The sequence below is a fragment of the Phytophthora sojae genome (genome assembly GCF_000149755.1).
Source record: "Phytophthora sojae unplaced genomic scaffold PHYSOscaffold_13, whole genome shotgun sequence".
NCBI classification, from domain to species: Eukaryota; Oomycota; class Peronosporomycetes; order Peronosporales; family Peronosporaceae; genus Phytophthora; species Phytophthora sojae.
This window is the reverse complement of record NW_009258127.1, coordinates 930,227-949,734: the sequence shown is the minus strand read 5'-3', so window position 1 is coordinate 949,734 and position 19,508 is coordinate 930,227. Positions and strand designations below refer to the sequence as shown.

Below are 19,508 nucleotides of genomic sequence, written 5' to 3'. Positions count from 1 at the left end.
GTGAATCGCTCCAGCCAGCGGACGAAGAAGTAAAGCAACGAGAAGAAATAGTGGAGACTAATTACGCAGCAATCCTAGAGGCGAGCACTAGTTGGTGGGATACCGATGGCGGGTTCGTGATTCAGCTGAATTATGAGGTAGAGCCCTCGCGGCTAGCGTGGCCGGAGCACATTAAAACATTTTGGGGGACCTTCGGTTGGAGTGATAACCCATGGTTGACAGCACCATCTGGATTTCTGTTACGCGGGAGAAGATTTTCACGGATAAGGGATGGTACTCTCGATCAACTTGAACCTCGAAAAGAAGGTGAGGGGCGTTTTTGGTTTAGCGTCGCACAGAAATCAAATGAAGGGCGTCGGCACCGTCACAGAACCATGTGCAAGTGGGCGATTATAGTAATCTTACTATCTCAGAGAGATTGGCAAGAAGGTCGGCTCTATCCACCATTCAAATTAAGGCACCTGCCGCAATGGCTACGCAATGTGTCGTGGCGACTAAGGCCAACGGGGCATCTCTCAGGCGCAGCAACCTCACAAGGCACGGCGAGCTGGCAACTCAATTGCAGGCAACTACCCAACGGCATCAACTGGGAGATAGAAGTGGAGAATTGCACAGAAGAAACTACGCAGACTTTACAGAAGTGGGCCCAAGTTGAAGGCGTAGTATTTTACGCACATCCGAGCCTTCATCAGTATCATTGGACTGTGGAGGAGAGAATCAAGAACAAACATGTATCAAAGGGGCTCAAACGACAAGCCTTCGAACGATTTCGGACAGAATTGCGAGGCGGTATTGGCGTGGTCATAGAGAGACTGGAGACGCAGGCGAAACAAGACCAGTGGCAACGTGGGCTTCAGCAACAACGACCCAAGCAGTTATGGAGCCATGACCATTCCCTAACTCCCTACCAAGTGTGGACGGTGTACAGAATGGCCCTCAGACAGCTAAACCTGTTCTTTGAAGGGAGACAACACAGCAATTCATGCAGGAAAACAAGCGCGTGTACCCAAGAAAAGGAAACCCAGAGTCACATTTTCTGGGAATGTCCGTGCGCGGTGGCATGCTGGAAATGGCTAACTAGACACTGGGGTGGCGCTGACGTGACCGACAGTGGCCTCCTCGGGTACCTAGAGTACTGTGCATCACGGCAAGCTCCCCCGATTCCGGACTCACTGAAGAGGAGAGTGGCCCTCACGGCGGGGTCTTGCACGGCCAAGCATGAAGACACATTGAAACGTCTTTGGGGAATTTTAGCTACCGTTTGCAGCACAACGCAATGGATGGTGCGCAACAGGCTCATCTTGAAGGAGAACCAACATCGGTAGAGCAAAGTTGCGTCGAGTTCCGGGTGACGGGAGTTCGTCAGTTGGAGGCAATAGCAAGGAGGGACAAGATGAGTCCACAAACAGTTGAACAAGGCAAGTTGATGGAGGACTGTATCGACAGTTTTCTAATAATCCTTGAACAACCAGGACAAGTACGGGTAAGCAGCATGCAGCTACCAAGAGAATCGCCATTAGTGGTGATGATGAAATCTTCTTTAGGATTTTAATGGCTATCATAGTAGTCCAAATAAAATCTCTTCTACTACTACTACTATGAGAAATGGTAAGCCGAGCTGGTTACACCGGAGTAAAAATCCCTATACTGAAGTTACTATAGTTGGAGATTGGGAATTGAACCAAAATAATGGTACGCTTCATTTGCGCTCGTGGAGACGTCAATTCGTCTCCACAAATTACGACGGATTTGCTACGAGAAATACGCCATGTTTATGACCGTAGCAAATATCGAGTTTGTGTGGGTTTTGGTAGAGCTCCATAGGTTCAACTCATAAACCAAGCTGCTGCTCAACCACTTGACTGCTTTATTGCAGCACAAGAGCGTTGTCAAGCTCGCAAATCTTAGCTCACACACACAGGTATCATCTCTCTGTGCTTATGCTGATAAATGTACTTACATGTATATTCATGCCCTATCAGATTTGTTTGGCACTTTTTTGCTGTTCGCGTGCACTTCAACTTGGACCACCAATCGATCGACTTGTCTGGTTCAAGTTGGACAGGCCGCTTGCCTGCCTGTCCACTCTTCATTCACGACGTTACGCCACATCAACTTGACGCTCAAGGATTGAGGCAAGCCAGCTCTCGTTTGGTTGTGCCACGACATGGACGCGTTGCAGTCGATTCCAACGTGTTTGAACGAGCTCCGTCAACTGAGCAGGTTGCCTTTATTTTGGTTCTTATGCAGATCAGGCGTAGGATTTGAACATATTGATTATATGACCGAATCGCAAGACCTGGACCAAACAACCGCAACAGTGGATCATGGCTCAACTTGTCTTCTTGGATATCTTATCAGCTCATCTTTTTGCCCTACTGAGTGCTGGCAATGTGAAAGATGTTCATGTGGGCCGACTATTTGGACGAGGAGACATTCTGCAAGGACAAATACTACGTAGTAGCCCACCACTGTCTCACTATCACCCCCTTAGTCGTTTCTAGATATTTTTAGTAAGCTATCACCTGTACCTATATATTATAGCTGCTCGCCAGAGTAAGACCTCACATGCTGCTCATCCTTATATGTATGTGGTGAGTTATTGCATTCCATTCGTTTATGGAGACTACGTATTCCTCGAAACCAGCGCAGAAACAACAACGTCTGGGCCAAGGAGTCGTGGGCAACGACTACGCTAGACTCAGGTCGTGCCGTAGTATTAGTACGCCAACAACCGAGTATAATGCTTTGACCAAGGCGCCATTGACTTTCATATGTAAGGTACTTCGAAGTAAGAGAGTTAATGAGTATCAATACATGAATTGTTTTGTGTCTACAGTAGTCTTACTTAGTTGTTTCCCTTCCTGTCAGGATGCCTGTATTTAGCGTATCTGAACTCCTTCCCGTTCATTTCGGCTGTTGGAAAATACTTCTATTTCTTGCAATTTTGTTTGCAATTGAAAGCCTGCCACGTAGTTGTCTTACAACTACCCAATTGGCCAAATCAGGATAGCAGCTGGGGATAAGCTCATAATCACGATAAAATACCACCATCGCGTCATTTATCCTACATGTTATAATTTGACAGCTGGTGTTAGAAACCTCGCACAACATATATGCAGTCCATTTTCAACGGGTAGGTCTTCTTCTGTGAAGAAGACCTACCCGAAGACCAGAGGGTCAAGGGGGCGCCGACGCCATGCACCGTCAGGTGCTTAAGGGGGACACAACCACCAGTAAGGACGAGGGCCTTGCTGGGGTTGGCCCGAGTCTTTGTGATGGGTGTACGGAAGGCGTACACCACAGAGTCCCGGGGTCCCTTGCGAGCACTGCCGCTCGCATTGGTGAAGGACAACGGTGGGTTGTCGGTAGTACACGTGAGTGTACGGGGATAATGGTATCCCTAGACATGATTGAGTCTGGGACGTCGCGCGGATGTTCGCACGTCGCCAGATGTGTCGGTTGGAATAACGACACAAGTGCCAAGACTCTGTGAGAGAGTCGAAGCACAAGGGCAGGTCTCATTGACTGAGGCTGGGCCGAAGAAGAACCTTGGGGTCCGCTGTGACCCTGGCTGCCGCGCTCGAGGGCGCTGACAGCAATGGAACCGCACATGGTCCCGGACATGGAACCGTACATGGTCCCGGACATCGTGCCGAAGTCGGCCCTGGGCATGGAACCGTACATGCCCTCGGCTTGAGCAAGTATGACTTGGCCCTGAGTGCGCCGTGCAAGCTGCACAGGCTCTCGGTCGAGTAGCGCGACAACGCCTTGAGGCTAAGTCAGCCCTCTGTGTCTGACAGAGCATTGGTGAGTCATGTTCCCACCTCTGGACAAACACAAGGGCGTCCGATGGGACCGCCAGGGCGCTGGATGCATCCGACAAGACGAAGAAGAAGGAAGGAGGCATCACTGACATGATGATCTCCATGAAGAAGGTGCAGTGTATCTGCAACCGAGGGCTGTTATGCCTGGCATGTGGAGCTGCCTCAACAACCAATTCCAGTGCTGAGAGTCATTGCTCGGCATGAGCATTGACAAGGGTGGTGTTCGATGACACCACCAGGTGGGTAACCAAGGACCACTAACTAGCGGGTAACTTAGTTCCGCACAGAGCATGTAATACTGAGGAGGCCGCTCAAGGCACCTCCGGCGTGGGTAACCAAGTACCACGGACGGTCGCCCAGACCTTAACCGAAGAGGAACGCGCTGCACGCGCTTCCTGTGTGGGTAACCAAGTACCACACACAGTCGCCCAGACCATAACTGAAGAGGAAGGCCCTGCAGGCACTTCCTGTGTGGGTAACCCAGTTCCACACCAGGTCAACTCAGACCTAAACTGATGAGGAAGGTGCACGATGCACTTCCTGTGTGGGTAACATGGTTCCACACGCGTCACTCAGACGGTGACTGATTGTGAAGCCGCATGATGCGCTTTCTGTGTGGGTAACGTAGTTCCACACGATGCCGTAAGGCTCCGCATGAGCCGAAAGGAGTCGCTCGAAGCGACTTCAGCGTGGGTAACTTAGTTCCACGCACGGTCAGTGTGACCAAGACTAGTGATCAGGTCACTTGGGTCTCCTCGCGTACCACACGGAGTTTAAGAGGCTCGTGACACCGTCACGATGTCATAGCTGTACGGTCCTCTTGAAGGTGCCGCGCGGCTTTGATTTTAAGCGGGGGAGGAGTACTTACTTCCTCCAAGGGCTTGGCACCCGGTCATCATGGATGACGTTCGACTGGGTGTCGACCAGCGCAGCTGTGGCCATGCGCACAGAAGACGTGGCTTGGGTACACGACGTACCTGCGGCGATGCATGTTGCGTCGCCGCCGACTCGGCGAGCATAGTCGATCACGACTGGAACGTGTCTGCCGGAGGGCGACACCTCAATGACCACATGCAGGAGCATGCTCGGTCTGAAGGCAAAGGCCGCTGCGCGGCAGGGATCGTTGGTACGGTCTGTCGCGCCTAGCACTGTGCGGCGTTGGGACAACAAGTGTCCATGACTCGGTGCCGAGATGGCTGAGTCTGAGTATGCGTGCATGCCATGCAGCTACGCTGAATGCAGGACAAGCCGTACGCTGTCATGGGTGTCATTGCCCGAAGACGTGGGTAACTGAGTAATACGTCAAGTTACGCAGACTCAAACTGCATCCAGGCTGGTAGATGCCAAGCCCTGGTCGCCGATGTTGACCCAGAGCCAAAGAAGGGTAGCTGCCCGTGCCACCAGAGTCTGCTGGCACAGTGACTCAGTGCTGCAGGGCGGCGCGAAGTTAGGCGGCCGGCTGGCGCCTGACCGCCGGGGCTCAAATCGTAAGTGGGGGAGGGGATCGGAAGTGCCCTTCCTCCCGAGGTCTCTGGCATGAGACTTGCTTCGTCGTAGAAGCCAGTGTAGTGGCTGCATGGTGTAGTCACTCGCGAAGTATTGCACGAAGGTGCTGGACCTGATGCATCGCTGCTCAGGTCCCACGGTCATGGTGACCGATAGCCAGCAACCTTGGCAGCGGCTACTGTCGCTGCTGGGCCGAAGATGGCGCGCGCATTCGCTGCTGGAAGGCTGCCTCTGTCAGGCAAAGACATGGCAGCCAGTCTGCGGCTTGGTCCGCGGACGATGGCATGTGTACATACACAACACCATACCCCAGCGTGCTGCTGTTGCAACACTGGACGCGGTACGTCTACCGGCCAGGTAGCCATCAGTCCCGAGCATGGGTGTTGCTCACGAGGGGAGAACCCGAACGTGTTGCCTTTGCAGACATTCACAGTTGGCGCGGCACATGCCGCACCTGTAAGGCGCGAAGCCATACGCGTGCACGTGGCACATACTACCTGTGAAATAGTCGCGGTGCGTGACGCTCACTGTGCGCGTGGCACTTGGTGTACGCGAGGTACCCCTAGTGCACGCGACACTACTTGTACACGTGGCACTTGAGGTGCACGAGGCACTTATGGCTGTCGTGGTACGTGCCATACACGACGTGCCTTTGGTGTATGTGGTGGTGCTCTCGTACACCTTGAGGTCCTGTATGGACTGTGTGCCATGCGGTCTTGCACGCACATCGGCCTGGTGTTGGTCGCCGCGACGCAGGATGCGATCGCCGGTGACGGAGGGCAATACACCCCACCCCACGATGAAGTACCCTTGCGGTACCCTGGTGTCGAAGGAAGACACCTTAGCGTCGGCGACGTGGTGGCCGTGACGCGCTGCAGGGCTTTAGACAAGTCCGCCGCGTTGCTCTGTATGATGAGCGGGTTGCTGGAAGCAGCCATGGTCGCTCAAGCAAACACGACGTTGAAGCATGACGCTTCATGGCTGTGGTCAGCGCTTGACCATAGCCCATGAGTCGAGCCGACGTATTCGGCCGACCGGCACACCGTGCTGTGACGAGCGGGGCCCTGTCGGGCCACTGTCATGGCCGGAGATGAGCAGCACAGCTCTCTCCATGGTTACGCTACGCGCTGACCGGAAAGGTGCTGTCCCTCGCGGGAGGCACTGCAGCACGAACGTGCCAGCGGGGCCCGACGGCCATGCGACGCCAACTGCTGGTTGTCTACGAGGGACACCGCAAGTTTGGAGGCACATGCATCCCGTGCCGAGGCACTCCGCGCCTGCTAGCGCTGTGAACACGGCCACTAAACACGTCGGCTTCGCGGCCAACATCGCCGAGGGCAAGGGGGTTCCGCGCGGGGTGCCCGCTGCGGGCACAAGTCACTGTGGGCGTGACGATGAGGCGCGCCCGCCTTGCGGCGGCAGCGCCCGAGAATCCGACCTTTGGGTGTTCGGATTCTCTCGAAGCTGATTGGAGAATCAGATGTGATTCTCAGATAAGTGGGGGAGGATGTAACGGGGTACAATCAAGTGTACCCATTAAATGAAGAGTGACGGGTGTCACTCTCCCGAGTACATGGTACATGGTACATGGTACCAGTAGCTCCGCAAGCCAACCATTTGAGTTTGTGTGGGCTTTTGTATAGTTAACTTGTAGTTTGTATTACGACCAAGTTAACCTCTACCAAAATACAGTCAGCCTTATAACCTACTCCTTTGTAGCAAACCGTTCCCTTTGAGGCCGGGAACTGGTGAACTGCTGTTCACCTGTATAGTAATATCCACACGCACTTCCTCTGTGCATTGTGCTGGGTGACCCCGTCACATTGCCAATTAAGGGCCGATTCGTTTGACTTGGGTTTCACTATAGAACTGACATCTGTCATTCGTATGGTATACTATAAGCGACCAATCAGATTCCATCTGATGAGGTGTATCGAGCATTTACTGATCAAAAGAATCGGCCCTTAATTGGCAATCGGCCCGAGATTGGGCTCACTGCCAAAACGAGCCCATTTTTCAGAACGGTGTAGTTGGATGGCCTGTCACGTGACGAAGGGCCACGAACAGGCAGCGCCAGACGATCGCGCGCTGGTGATCGACTTGACAGACGAGTAGTGTGGTGGACATCGGCCAGATCGGGTCGTGGTGTACGGCAGGAGGCGTGTGATGAAGAGGGCAAGCCAGTGGACTAGTGCCACCGGCTGAAGGCGGTCGTTTAGCAAGCAGTGGAAGTTGGTGATGGCGACGACAGAAGATCGCAGTGTGTGGGCGACATGCCGGGACAAGAGCGAAGAAGTATACGAGCGAGGAGAGGCGAGATCAAGGACAGGAACGTGAGGCTGTGAGGCCACGAGCATGGAGAAGGAGTCGAAGAGGGAGAGGTCCAGTAAGTAGGCAGGCGCCCGTGCGTAGGAGTAGATACAGCGGGGATAGGATTGAGTAGGAGGATACTGAGCGGCGGTCGGCCGACTCGACCCTCAGTTGCGGTTTTTCATAGGATTGTGGAGAGTCAAGACTAATATACACGAGTTGCGCCGAACGCACGGGATTCCGGTCTTTGGAGCAGCGACGAAGAGCGTCGGCCAAAGCGACGGCAATAGCGAAGGTACGGCAGTGGTAGGCCAGTGCACAGATGAGGGCAGTGTTCGAGTAGGGCGGCAGGACTGTGGAGAGAGACCACGGGGGCTGTGGTGTTGGAGCAGCCGCTGGTACCCCTCCCAGACACTCTCACACCTCCAAGCGTTGGTATATTGACTGTTTGCTTGTATGTAGTGCTTCCACACAACCCCATAGATATGCATTCCGTATTCTGATGAGGAGTAGCTGCGAAATGGCCGACCCAAAATCCGAATCCGAAGCAAATCCTTTTTGCAATAGGTCTGTTTGCGAAAGCTCTCTATTAATAATAGTTCGGACCAGTGCGGCGTATCATTGGTTGAAAATCTATTGCACACAGGCACCTTCATGTCCGCTTAAGTACGCAAGAAATTCTCCCTCCCTTCTGCGGGCTCGAGGAAAGATGGTGAAGCTCTACTGTGCGGTCGTAGGTGTGGCAGGCAGCGCGTTCTCGGTGCGAGTAGATGAGAGCGACACGGTGGACGACTTGAAGGACGCGATCAAGGCGAAGAAGCCGAACGACTTCAAGGACATCGACGCAGACAAGCTGGAGCTCTACGTGGCGAAGAGGGATGGTGTGTGGCTGACGGAGGCAGACGTGAAGAGCGGCGTAGCGGACATCACGGGCCTCGTGCGGTTGGAAGTGGTGCGGGCGAAGCTATTTAGTGTGGGGCTGTCGGATGAAGTTGTCAGCGAAGTGGATGCCCAAGAAGAAGCAGCAGGGAGAGGCCCGGTGAACGTGCTGGTGGTGGTTCCGATGAAAAAGCGCAGAGTGGATGCGGGAGTGGACGAGGAGAGGAGATTTTTCGACACGAGAGACTTCCCTCCGCTGCTGGCGCCGCCACAGCGTGGCGCGACTGTGGAATCACCAGAGGCGCAGTGGGAGAAGTTGTTGAATTCGCTGGAGTGGAAGGAGCCAAAGCGACTTTGCGCAAGTTCTGGACAGAATTGGCCATATCAAGGGGAATCAGAGCTTGCGGGTCATCTTGTGGAGCCGCTTGCACTGCATTATACTGCCTGGTATCTCCAGAACGAGGACAAGCAGAATCACGCCATCAACCTAGTGCTGAGTGGACCAGGCACGGGAAAGTCGCGCATGCTGGATCAAATGAAGGGCTTGATGTGTGCAGCTGCTGCCCGCTCGAACAACCGAAAGCTCAAAGAGAGAATGGAGAACGCATTTGTGTTTAGTGTGACGTTCGAAAATGGCACCTCGGCGACTGGATCATTACTTGATCGTGACAATCCTGAGTTCGACATCAGCTACCGAATGCTCTACCAACTCTCAAAGGATCGGCCAAACTGGAAGAAGTTTGCCAAGACGTTGAAGTCATATCGATCTCTGGAACTCGATATTGAGGCGGCAATTGGCATTTTGGCCAAACTGAAAGGGATTGACGATGTGAAGAAAATGACGGTGATTTTGTGTGTCGATGGCCTCCAGAAGCTGGTCAATGATGGTACCAAAAGCTGCGACTTCTACCGCGTGTTGGCTTCAGTCTGCAGCTTCTTGAATTCGTCCAGAGCGTTTGCTGTTTGTGTTTGTTCGGCAACCATTCAAAGTCCCGTCGATAAGGCACTTTCGGACTCTCCTCAGAAGCGCGTGTTTCTAGTCCCACCTCCATTACGTGGCCACGAAGTCCTGCCAACGAAGACAAGGATCGAGAAGCAGTTGGTAGACGACATGGGTGGGCATGGACGAGCTCTGGAAACACTACAACTCTTTCTGAGCCACTACACGAAAGACCAATTGGAGGAAATGGACCCAACATGGATGTTTGAGAAACTGTGCGATGCGTTGCGACTCCAATATGGTGATATCTTTGCGTCTCCGTTTTTCCAAGATCCGTACAATTGCCGAGAAGTGCTCGCCGCAATCCTCTCTCGTCGTCGTTATAAGCTGTTTGATCGTATTGGGCGCACGGACATGACCGTAGATTGTCTTCGAAGCTTCGGATTGTTCCGATGGGGCGCGGAAGGCCATTTGGAATGCGCTTTCATTCTTCTTGTGCTGCTGATGCAGAAACTCCCGAAGAAGCTCGGTGAAGTAGATAATTTCGACGACCATCTCACGCGTACGGTTTTGGTATGGCAGCGATTTGAACAATTCGTGGCGTTTTACCGTCGAGTGAAATCGATCGCCTACTGCGAGACTCCGGTCGCACTGTCCAGTTTCCACGCTGGCGCTCGTTTTGGTGCTATCCAAGACATTATTATAACAGAGCCGACTTCACGCACTGTCGTGGAAGCACTGCGCCAAGAAGATACAAAATCCAGTTCCGATGATTCGACGTGCTTCACAAATCGTGATGGCGGCGTGAAGATTTCAGATATGGATACGATCGTCATCAACGGTGCTAGTGCTTCAGCTGGCGACTTATTTATGCGAGTTCAATTGAAGGTCGGTCGTCAAAACGTCCAATGCAACGAAGTGATTCAATGCAAGCTGCTTCAAACCAAGCAGAAGATACACGAAGACGCGTATGCCAAAGAACGAGCTAAAGCGGCAAACGAAAGCTCGGATGTGTTTTTGCTCGTTACGCCAGCACAAGCGACAGAGTTTGATCTTCCTCCACGATGTGGACTTGTTTCAGCAAACGAGTTTGGCCGATATTTTGGACCGTTTACAAGTCGCGCGTATCGGAGTTTTCTGGAGCCACCAAATATCAACACAGCTTCATTCCATGAGTTACGTCGACTCGAGGGCGTGGGTGACGCAACTGCCGCGAAGATTATCGCTGAGAGAACGATACGCCGATTCTCGAATCTCGAAGATGCATTGAATCGACTGGTTCCAAGCAAGAAAGGCAAGACCGCCATGATTCTGAGCCGCATGCATTACGATGACGATGAGGCTGATCTGTAACTCGATTTACATTGGCTGTTGTGCAAATGCTCGTCTAGCATGGCACTTTTCTTAGCGCAGCGCAGTCCCCCCCCAAATTAATCGAAGCGTCGCTTATTGCAATCGCGATCGACTTGTCTGTATTTCGCCGTCATGGTTATATCCCGAGTGTTGAGCATTTTCACATGGCGTATGCTGCTTCGAGTACCAATGCGGGAGTAATTTGGGTACTGTACAGTAGAAGCCACAGCAATGAATTGCAACTGGCTGCGGTGCAAACAGTGTGTGGCACCTCTGGGTACGGCTTTTTGCATGGAGGGCTCTTTCGAGAGGAAACATTGCTGCCACTGTATTCCGGTGTTTGTTGCAAGTACTCCACCACCTCCTCGCGTACGTCCGCCATTGCCAAGATACCCAAATGATGCACCTCGTTCCTACTGCTACCCAAGTCGTCCGACAGCTATCTGGATCCTCGTATTTGCTCCAGATTTTATCGGACCCCGATCAGGAAAACGAGCTCAAGCACATGATGGAGTTGTTCGCACCATACTTGCAAACTGCTGGTCAATAGAAACGAACATGATATTGGCTCGAAGCAACATGCATCTTTCCCGCTACAGTACACTATCCGACACTGACGACTGCTTAGCGGCGACGGCGCTCCTCGTACTCTGCCTGGATCTCCTCGTTGGTCTTTCCCGCCGTCTCCGGCACGAGCATGAGCGACAGGAAGTAGAAGATGATGAGCAGCACCGTGAAGGGCGTGTAGCTCCAGTCGTCGAAGGCGTCGGCCAGGTACGGGTAGCCCACGCCGACGATGAGGTTGCACAGCCAGTTGGCGCCGATGCAGATGGACGAGGCTCTGGCGCGCACCGAGTCCGGGAACATGTCGGCCGTCATGACCCAGACGAGCAGCCCGAGCGTGACGCCGAAGACGATGACGTAGAGCGCCGTGAAGACGATGGAGAGCGCCGACACGTCCACGAGGAAGGCGACGGTCATGCCGATGGACATGACGACCATGCCGGCGATGCCCCAGAGGATCATGTTGCGGTTGCCGAAGCGCGTGGCCAGCACGCCCGTGAAGAAGGCCGGCCAGATGTTGATGAAGTCGATGATGAGCGTGCCGACGCGCGAGTCCGAGATGCCGGCGTCCGAGAAGATGTTGCCTGAGTAGTAGAAGACGGCGTTGATGCCCGAGAGCTGCTGCGTGCAGGACAGCAGGAGCGCGCCGAGGAACTGCAGGCGGTACTTGGGCGACCAGATCGACTCGGCCGGCTGCGAGCTGGCGGCGTATCCGGCCTCGGCCTCGCTCGGCTGCTTGTTGGCCTCGAGCCAGCCCAGCGCGGTCTGCACGTGCTCCTCGCCGTACAGACGCGTGATGACCTGCCTGGCCTCCTCGCGGCGGTTCTTCATGAGCAGCCACGCGGGGCTCTCGACGGCCAGCGAGGGCGAAAGCAACATGTAGATGGCGGCCAGCACGATGGGGAAGCCGGCCATGTAGCGCCATCCATCGCCGCTGTCGGCGAAGAAGAAGCAGATGGCCGGCACCAAGATGCCGATGGTGGTGGAGATCTGCAGGCCCAGGCCGAGGTGGCTGCGCAGGTGCGGCGGCGACAGCTCGTTCACGTACGCGCCGATGGTGCCGGTGGCGGCGCCCGAGGCGATGCCGGAGACCATGCGGTCGACGGCGAAGGGCCAGATGTTGGAGACGACGGCCTGGATGACGGCGCCGCCGACCACATGAAGAAGCAGTTGAAGAAGAGCAGCTTCTTGCGGCCCATGATGTCGCTGAAGTAGCCGCAGAGCAGACTGCCGCACATGGCGCCGAAGATCCACGCGTTCACGGCGAAGGTCCACTCGAGCTTGGAGTGGCCGCTGAAGAGCGTGCATGTGCCCGGGACGACGGGCCGCGCGTTGCACTCGTCCGTGTTGTTGTAGTCGGACAGGTTGAGCTGCGAGGTGGACCATCCGCTCTGGAAGGGCTGCAGCAGCGCCAGCAGCACGCTCGTGTAGAGGATGCGGTTGGGCTTGATCTGGAGCGCGGCGGCCTTGTTGGCATCGTCGAAGGCGACGTCGGCCTTGGGCGTGGAGACCTCGTTGTAGACGTCGTCAGGGTGCGGCGGCATGTCTAGCGAGTTAGTGAGTTGGTGCGTAGTGGACACTTGGCTTGTGCGTTGCGCGTCCAAATGAAAAATGAGCAAAGTGCTGGTCAATGAAATGATAATTCTAACAACAACTAATAGAGCGACCGTCAAGTGTGTGCGTAATTCCGTCTGAAGCCCCATGGCGACAAAATTAGGGTGGTCCACATAACATAAATACACAGTCTTGGACGCCGAAGGCGGCCCCAAGCTGCCGAGCGCAGCGATGGCGGCACCCGCGTGCGTTCTAGCGGGCCGCAGGGCCCGCCCTACAACTATGTACTAATAACACGGCGAGTAGTGCAGCGAGCCGACGAGGCGTGCGGAACGGGGGCGATTACGTCACCCTGGCGCGACGCTTGGCCTTATACTTTTTGGAACACCAGCTATTAATTAAAATGGGCCCGCCGAGTAGTAGCAGCTATCGCTGGGGTCGGGCACCCTACTACTTAGTATAATAGCGCTGTAGCGAGGTTTGCTTCATATAAACACATGCTACGATAATTGGTATGGTAGTGAGCGATAGTAGCGCATAAGTTAGCGATAGCGGCGGAGAGTAGGCGATAGAAGCGCATAGTAATCGACATCAGTGCGCGTACATATAGTGGAGGGCGTTCACTGACTCGCATAGCATATTTTACTGTAATTATTTAGGAATGCACATACTTAAGTATTATAGCTACAGCGGCGCTCTGTGTTCATCTTGGGCGAATATTTAGCTACACTTGCTTGAACGTGTTTCGTATCTGTTATTAAGGCACAGTATGTAGCGGTAGGTTAATGCGTTATTGGGATAGTAGATATTCTGACATTCATTGAGCTGGGGCTTTTTATAAGAGTTCACGTAGAAATTCCTTCTCTACCATGTTTATTGGACCGATATACATGCAGGAAACGGAATTAGCATAGCGCAAACGCATAGTTACGGGGTAAGAACTTCTTACTTTCAATCCCTTAGCTACTGTAGCGATAGGTAAACCTACCATGCTACTTACTGTAGTACAATATCAATGTTGGATCAATACAAACACATAGTAAGCTACAGAAGCGTGCGAGAAGAAAAACTTTATAGCTAAGCTAGAGGAGGATCCTAAATTTGCAGCTAGACGGAATGCGGACATTGCTGGGATTAAAAAGAAGGAGAACCGTAAGCGAAAGCGCCGTACACAATAAAGGCTTGCAACACTTTGCTGTACCGAATAAAAACTTCAACTACAGCGTTTTCGATACGTTATCAGACTTCCGCATGGAAATCGTTATGGATTATTGTGAACGGTAAGAACTCTTTCTACGTTGGATTTCTTGTTTATAGCTGTCAGTGAAGACGGCTCGCTCCATATCGTTATCAATACTTGTAGAGCAAACTGTCACGAGTTGTACACCTCAACTTAATGCCGAAGCCAAGCATTATTGATAGCTGGGAAGCAAATTATCTACCATTTTTGTTTAGAATCGATAGTTAGTAGGTGAGAGGTTTTTAGTTGCGGTGGCTTTCCAACTGATATCGACGCAAACCTTACTATCATGACGCATAACTGTGAGCATGCTGAGTGTGTTCCAGTAACGTCATGCACGATACTGGCAATATTGTACGCGCGGGAGCAAATTAAATTGAGGGAAAAGTATCGGATTTGATGAAAGTTCATGTCCATCTACGCTTTTCATTCAGAATGTCCCTCTTGTTGTGCTCATATGCTTAAAACTGCCATACCTTACTATCATATAATGTAATGACGTGCACGTAAAAAGGCATTATTTGGCGCGCGGGAGCAAGTTATCGTGTGGAAAGTATCAGATTTGATGTAAGTGTATGTAAACCCTTCACATATAAACCAGAATTTCCCTCATTGTAGTGCTTAGCTGTCTATAATGGGGAGCAGTCATGAGTACAAGTTTATCATCGTGCTAGCTCAGAAGGTTATGAATTACTAGGTTGCGTGGCAACTTTCGTGAAACCCACAAAATTATGAGGAAGGGGTAAACAAAACACAGCTCTGAATTGCTCTAACAGGCGAATGACAGTTTCATACTCCTAGATATTGTGTTGAGCAGTGGTATACGTGGTAGTTTCCTGGTCTAATGTAATTTGGAGGTTGCAGTATGCCGAAAAGCGTTGAGTATTCTAAACATGTAAATCGAAACGTGTATTTAAACCTCGATTTATCTCAACAGGTACTGAATGTCTAGACATGCGATGCAAGAGGGGTCCGGCATTTGTTCTTGGGCTGGCGGATACACCAGTGGCAGGACAGAAGTTGCCCAATTCGGTGAAATGTCACCGGGCTGTGAGAATGGGGTGGGGCTTGGCGAGGCTAACAGCGAAATGTCGAATCCTGTGTAGTGTGGAGGCATTCCTGTCACAGTAATATCTGCACTGAGTAGTTGGCTCCAGCTGGCGTCAAATTGACTGTAGCCACCGCAAATACTTGCGTCCGTTGACGCCGAGAGATCCACATCATAGAGGTCGACCGTATCGTCGTGCAGAACATTCTGTACGGCAGAGCTGACAAGTTCAAATTGCTCCGACGGACCGGTGTATGAATCGAGCACAAATTCTGCATTGGGAGCCGCCTGTTCGAACGAAGTCGAAGGCGCGCTGTGCACCCTCAAAGGAACCTTGGTTTTGGGGCCACGTTGGCCGCTACGGCGAATGCGTTGATTCTTGAATTTTTGGTGCTGCCCGTCGACACCAGGAACACTTAGACCAAACGCAACTCGACCGCATGGGCGCACGATAAAATTTTTGTGAAGTAGGGGCACATACACTCGAAGGTGTTCATGCGTACTACCCACCCACCTGGTGGCATACCTATGTGGTGAGACTGTCGGACTGGCCACTTCACGGCAGAGCGGTAAAACGTAGCTGCAGACCTTTTCTCATCAACCATCAAGCAACCTTCAGAGACAATAACCCCATTTGGATGCGTTGCGGCCGTCTGTGAATCTCCAATACCGGAAACTTCTTCATTATCTCCAATTCCATCGCCTAGATACAGCACTCGTACGACCGACTGCTCATCCGTATTGAACACAGCAATACGCTGCGATGCGACTAGGACGTTCGCAAGCTTGTAAGCCTCTTACGGCGGGATGGGCGCGCGGAAGTGGTACCATGTTGAACACAAATTGAAGTGTATTCCGCAATAGTCAGGAGCTTAAGAATTAAACGACGAGTACCCATAGCCTTGCGGAGCGTGAAACGCTTGATACTAGCGTTAAAAACTTCACATGGGTTGTTCGTTGTTGCGAATCCACCAGGAGAATGATAGATCTGCCATCGCCAAAATCTGCTGCTGAGAATCGAAATACTCACAAAAACTCCACAGTCGATTGTCACCTTTTTCACTCGCTAGACACTCGAGCCCACACCGTCATTAACTGGCCTTGACTAGTTGCGTAGTGTATATCAAGAATGCCACTGTAAACCGCTCCACGAACGGTATCAGGTAGATGCCGGATGCGCTTACGCACGTTGTAAAGCACGTGAAAAAAAACATCAAGTAGGTGGCGTTCTCACACCCCGTAATAGGTTGTAGCGCATTGAGCTGGGCGGCCTCCGCGTCTCCCATCACCGTGTCAATTCTGAGTCTCGTTTTCATCTGCTTCTGAAAAATCTTGGAGAAAGTTGCAATCGCCTCGTAGTACTCGCTCTGTGTTCTTTGACTTACGATGAATAGAGCGGCGAGTCGGTAAATGCGATGCTTATCAGTGAAGCCACAGGTAATAACAGGGTAACCAAGGTCGCTCAGCTTGAAGGTAGCGTCCAAATGGAAAATCAGAAACGGTTCTTGAAGTTGAAGCGCCTTTGCAGCGGGGCTGCCGTAGCTTTGCGTCAGAGGAAGCTTAACAGACTTACAGAGTCTCAGCTTAAGATAGCTCGTTCTAATACCAGAACGTACGAGTCCGTACACCTTACGGACTCCAAGAGTCAACCCTTAACTCTTAACCGTGAATCTCAAACTGCATGTATTTCCCTCTATCGCGGCCAAACCGCCTACGGTGTAAATGTATCCGGTTCACTACCTAGCATAGTGAACCCTAGTCATATGCATAATCAGTGGCTCTGAAGCCGTGTACTGATTCTCCTACTGATTTAGGTTAGCCAGTGTGTACCCACTTCATAACCCTTCGGGTAACTCTCGTGTAACCCCGTTACACCCTCCCCCACCAAACCGTGGACACGGGTGTTCACGCTTAACGGTCAACCTCCGGGTCTTGTTCCGTCAAGCCTCCTTCTCGAACGAGTCAATCCACATCGCGTGGACTTCTCTGAGAACTTCTCGACGCAACGCGCCCCCACATGACTTCAAGTCATAAAGACTTTTGGTCTTTCGACCGCAGACAGCCTCTCGCAAGATCCGCCTCGGAGCCTCGCTCCTCTCGTGCTGCTGCACTGCGTGCCTCCGTGCCTCCGCGAACGCCAGCGCCCGCGCGCACACCCTCGACGCCTTCCAGGCTCTCGGTGTCCGTGTACTTCGCGGCGCAACGCCTGAAGCGTAGCTCGCAGCGCGCAAGTCCCAGCTCTCCTCGAGCACCAACCCGCCAGATCATGGATCCTAGGGAACTCTCTGGTGAAGAGGGCGAGGTGGACGAGTCCATGGAGGGTTCTCCGAACCGAGGAGACGCGTCTCCACTCACGCGACGCTCCCCGAGCCGCGGCGACGCTTCACCCACACCGTCGACAAGTCGTGAAGAAGGCTCGCCGGCCCCAGTTGGCTCTCCGAGCCGTCGCGATCAAGAGCCCCCGCGCACACGTTTCCAGTGCGCTCGTCGAGCCGACCGCCTGCAGAGCGCGCTGCGCCGTCGAGGGAGGAGCCGCGACCACCGCTGCGAACTCCGAACCCGTTCCCTGAACGCTCTTCCGGCCTCTACGAGCTGCGCGCGCTCACTGAGTCACGGTATTCGCCACCTCGTGGTGAGGGCGTTCACCTGGGCCCCGTCATCTCCAACCCTTTGGACGAAGCTCAGTCCTAGCAGGTTGCGGCGCAGATGGCTCCCACGTGCTCCCAGCGTCCTGAGCGGCGGCCTCTGCTGAACCCCAGCACTGCCGACTACGGCTTCCGGCCTCGCTACCCCGCGGAGGCTTGTCGCCAGGCGTTCCAGCAGTCTCTCGCGCTGCACACCATTGGGCCCGCGGCCCGTACTCCGGAGGAGCTCTCACTGCGTACATCTATGCGAGAACGGCTCCTCACTCCACAATCTACGACTGTCGCGGAGTATCGCGAGAGGCTGCGGCTGCAAGCCCAGCAGAAGTCCGTGCCCGCCATGCGGACGTACCCGGTGGTACTTAGCCCGGGGGAAGACTCAATTGAGTACGAAGCTCAGTTCGAGTCTTGGGCCGAGCACAGCCGAAAGCTCAGCTCCATGGACGCTCTCCGAGCCAGCTTCAGTGAAGTGGATGTTCGTATTGAACGCGAGCTCCGCTTCGATTTCGCGAAGGTCCGAGCCAAGCGCAGCCTCTCGGCACTCACCCAGCCGCAGACCCAGTTTAGCGCTGCGCGCTTCGCTCCTTCGAGCACTCCAGCCGCTCCTTCCCGCGAGGGAGTGAGCGCTGTGGCTCAGGGTCAGCCTCGGAGCAATGTGGCTGACCCAGCAGCTCCCCAGCTTATTGCCGGGAAGCGCGGGACGGCCGGCGTGCCGCCTTGAGCCCTCAGGGCGCTGGTGATGAAGCTGATCAAAAGTGTCCACGACGTCTGGGCAGTCTTGGCGGAGGGGCACCTCAAACTCCCATGAGTTCTCGGAGTGAGGGTACCCTCGCCATTTCACCAGATACTGGTTTTGACCCCGGCACCGCCGCTTCGCCAGGAGGCGCTTCACATGGTAATGTAGATTCCCATGCTCATCGAGCAAGGCCGGTGGAGGCCGCTGTGGGGTCCTTCGCGACTCAAAGTGAGCTCTTGGAGGTGCGGCAGCAGGCGGGCCCCCTTCGGGATCATATCCATGACGTCGATGCACGTCTGGTCCGGACTGCCACCGAACTCGACGAGCTCGCCGAGCGGACGCGATGGATCGAGGTGCCTCGAGCGGTCTGGAACCGCCTTGGGGCCCTGGAGGACTGGGTACGATACTATCGCGATCGCGATGAGCAACGTGGCCGGGCGCTCGGGGAGCTACAGCGTCAGCAGGCTGTGCTTCAGGGTCAGCTCGATCTCCTGGCCCGCATGCAGGCTCCGACTGCCGCGACTCCTGGCCTGCGGCTCTCGCTGTGCCCGCGGCACCTCCGGCGCCGATTCTTCCGCCTGTACCTGCGGTGCCCGTGTGGATGGTCTCGTCCTCGACGACCGCGACCTCCGCGCCTGTGACCTCGTCACTCTCGGTGCCTCCTTCTGCACCTGCATCGGGTCCTGGTACGGCTTGAGCAAGCCCACGTAGAAGACGGGGTGCGTCCGCATCTTCTTCGGAAGATTGAGCGTGTACGCAAGGCACTTCTTGGCCACAACCTTGAAAGGTCCGATGAAGCGCGGGCGCAACTTCGTCTTGAAGACGGCAGACACTGCATGTGTAGGTAGGTTCTTAGCATTAAGCAACACCAGGTCCCCAACCTCATAACTTTCAACATTGCCTCTGCTC

At 53.8% G+C, this 19,508-nt stretch overlaps 6 protein-coding genes across 6 annotated transcripts; 4 read left to right on the top strand and 2 right to left on the bottom strand.

Annotated features, from left to right (window-relative positions):
- Positions 1 to 179: 179 nt before the first annotated feature.
- Positions 180 to 602, top strand: PHYSODRAFT_409709 (hypothetical protein; the record flags this gene model as incomplete). The annotated part of the gene is made up of 1 exon (XM_009539391.1): positions 180 to 602. A coding segment is annotated over one exon (423 nt), but the record flags the coding sequence as incomplete, so codon positions are not given.
- Positions 603 to 3,601: 2,999 nt separating this feature from the next.
- PHYSODRAFT_341088 (hypothetical protein) lies at positions 3,602 to 6,801 on the top strand (the record flags this gene model as incomplete). The annotated part of the gene is made up of 5 exons (XM_009539390.1): positions 3,602 to 3,681; positions 3,866 to 3,938; positions 5,842 to 5,961; positions 6,021 to 6,272; positions 6,346 to 6,801. The coding sequence occupies 5 exons, from the start codon at positions 3,602 to 3,604 to the stop codon at positions 6,799 to 6,801; spliced, it is 981 nt and encodes a 326-aa protein (XP_009537685.1).
- Positions 6,802 to 8,370: 1,569 nt separating this feature from the next.
- PHYSODRAFT_565794 (hypothetical protein) lies at positions 8,371 to 10,815 on the top strand (the record flags this gene model as incomplete). The annotated part of the gene is made up of 2 exons (XM_009539389.1): positions 8,371 to 10,241; positions 10,311 to 10,815. The coding sequence occupies exons 1-2, from the start codon at positions 8,707 to 8,709 to the stop codon at positions 10,813 to 10,815; spliced, it is 2,040 nt and encodes a 679-aa protein (XP_009537684.1). The 5' UTR covers positions 8,371 to 8,706.
- A 624-nt stretch (positions 10,816 to 11,439) lies between these two features.
- On the bottom strand, positions 11,440 to 13,022 carry PHYSODRAFT_348361 (hypothetical protein; the record flags this gene model as incomplete). The annotated part of the gene is made up of 2 exons (XM_009539388.1): positions 12,608 to 13,022; positions 11,440 to 12,566 (listed from the first exon to the last, which is right to left on the bottom strand). Exons 1-2 carry the CDS (start codon positions 12,921 to 12,923, stop codon positions 11,440 to 11,442), a joined length of 1,443 nt encoding a protein of 480 aa, XP_009537683.1. The 5' UTR covers positions 12,924 to 13,022.
- Positions 13,023 to 15,637: 2,615 nt separating this feature from the next.
- PHYSODRAFT_530853 (hypothetical protein) lies at positions 15,638 to 15,994 on the bottom strand (the record flags this gene model as incomplete). The annotated part of the gene is made up of 1 exon (XM_009539387.1): positions 15,638 to 15,994. A coding segment is annotated over one exon (357 nt), but the record flags the coding sequence as incomplete, so codon positions are not given.
- A 1,244-nt stretch (positions 15,995 to 17,238) lies between these two features.
- Positions 17,239 to 18,584, top strand: PHYSODRAFT_341085 (hypothetical protein; the record flags this gene model as incomplete). The annotated part of the gene is made up of 2 exons (XM_009539386.1): positions 17,239 to 17,853; positions 17,928 to 18,584. The coding sequence occupies 2 exons, from the start codon at positions 17,239 to 17,241 to the stop codon at positions 18,582 to 18,584; spliced, it is 1,272 nt and encodes a 423-aa protein (XP_009537681.1).
- Between the last annotated feature and the right edge of the window lie 924 nt (positions 18,585 to 19,508).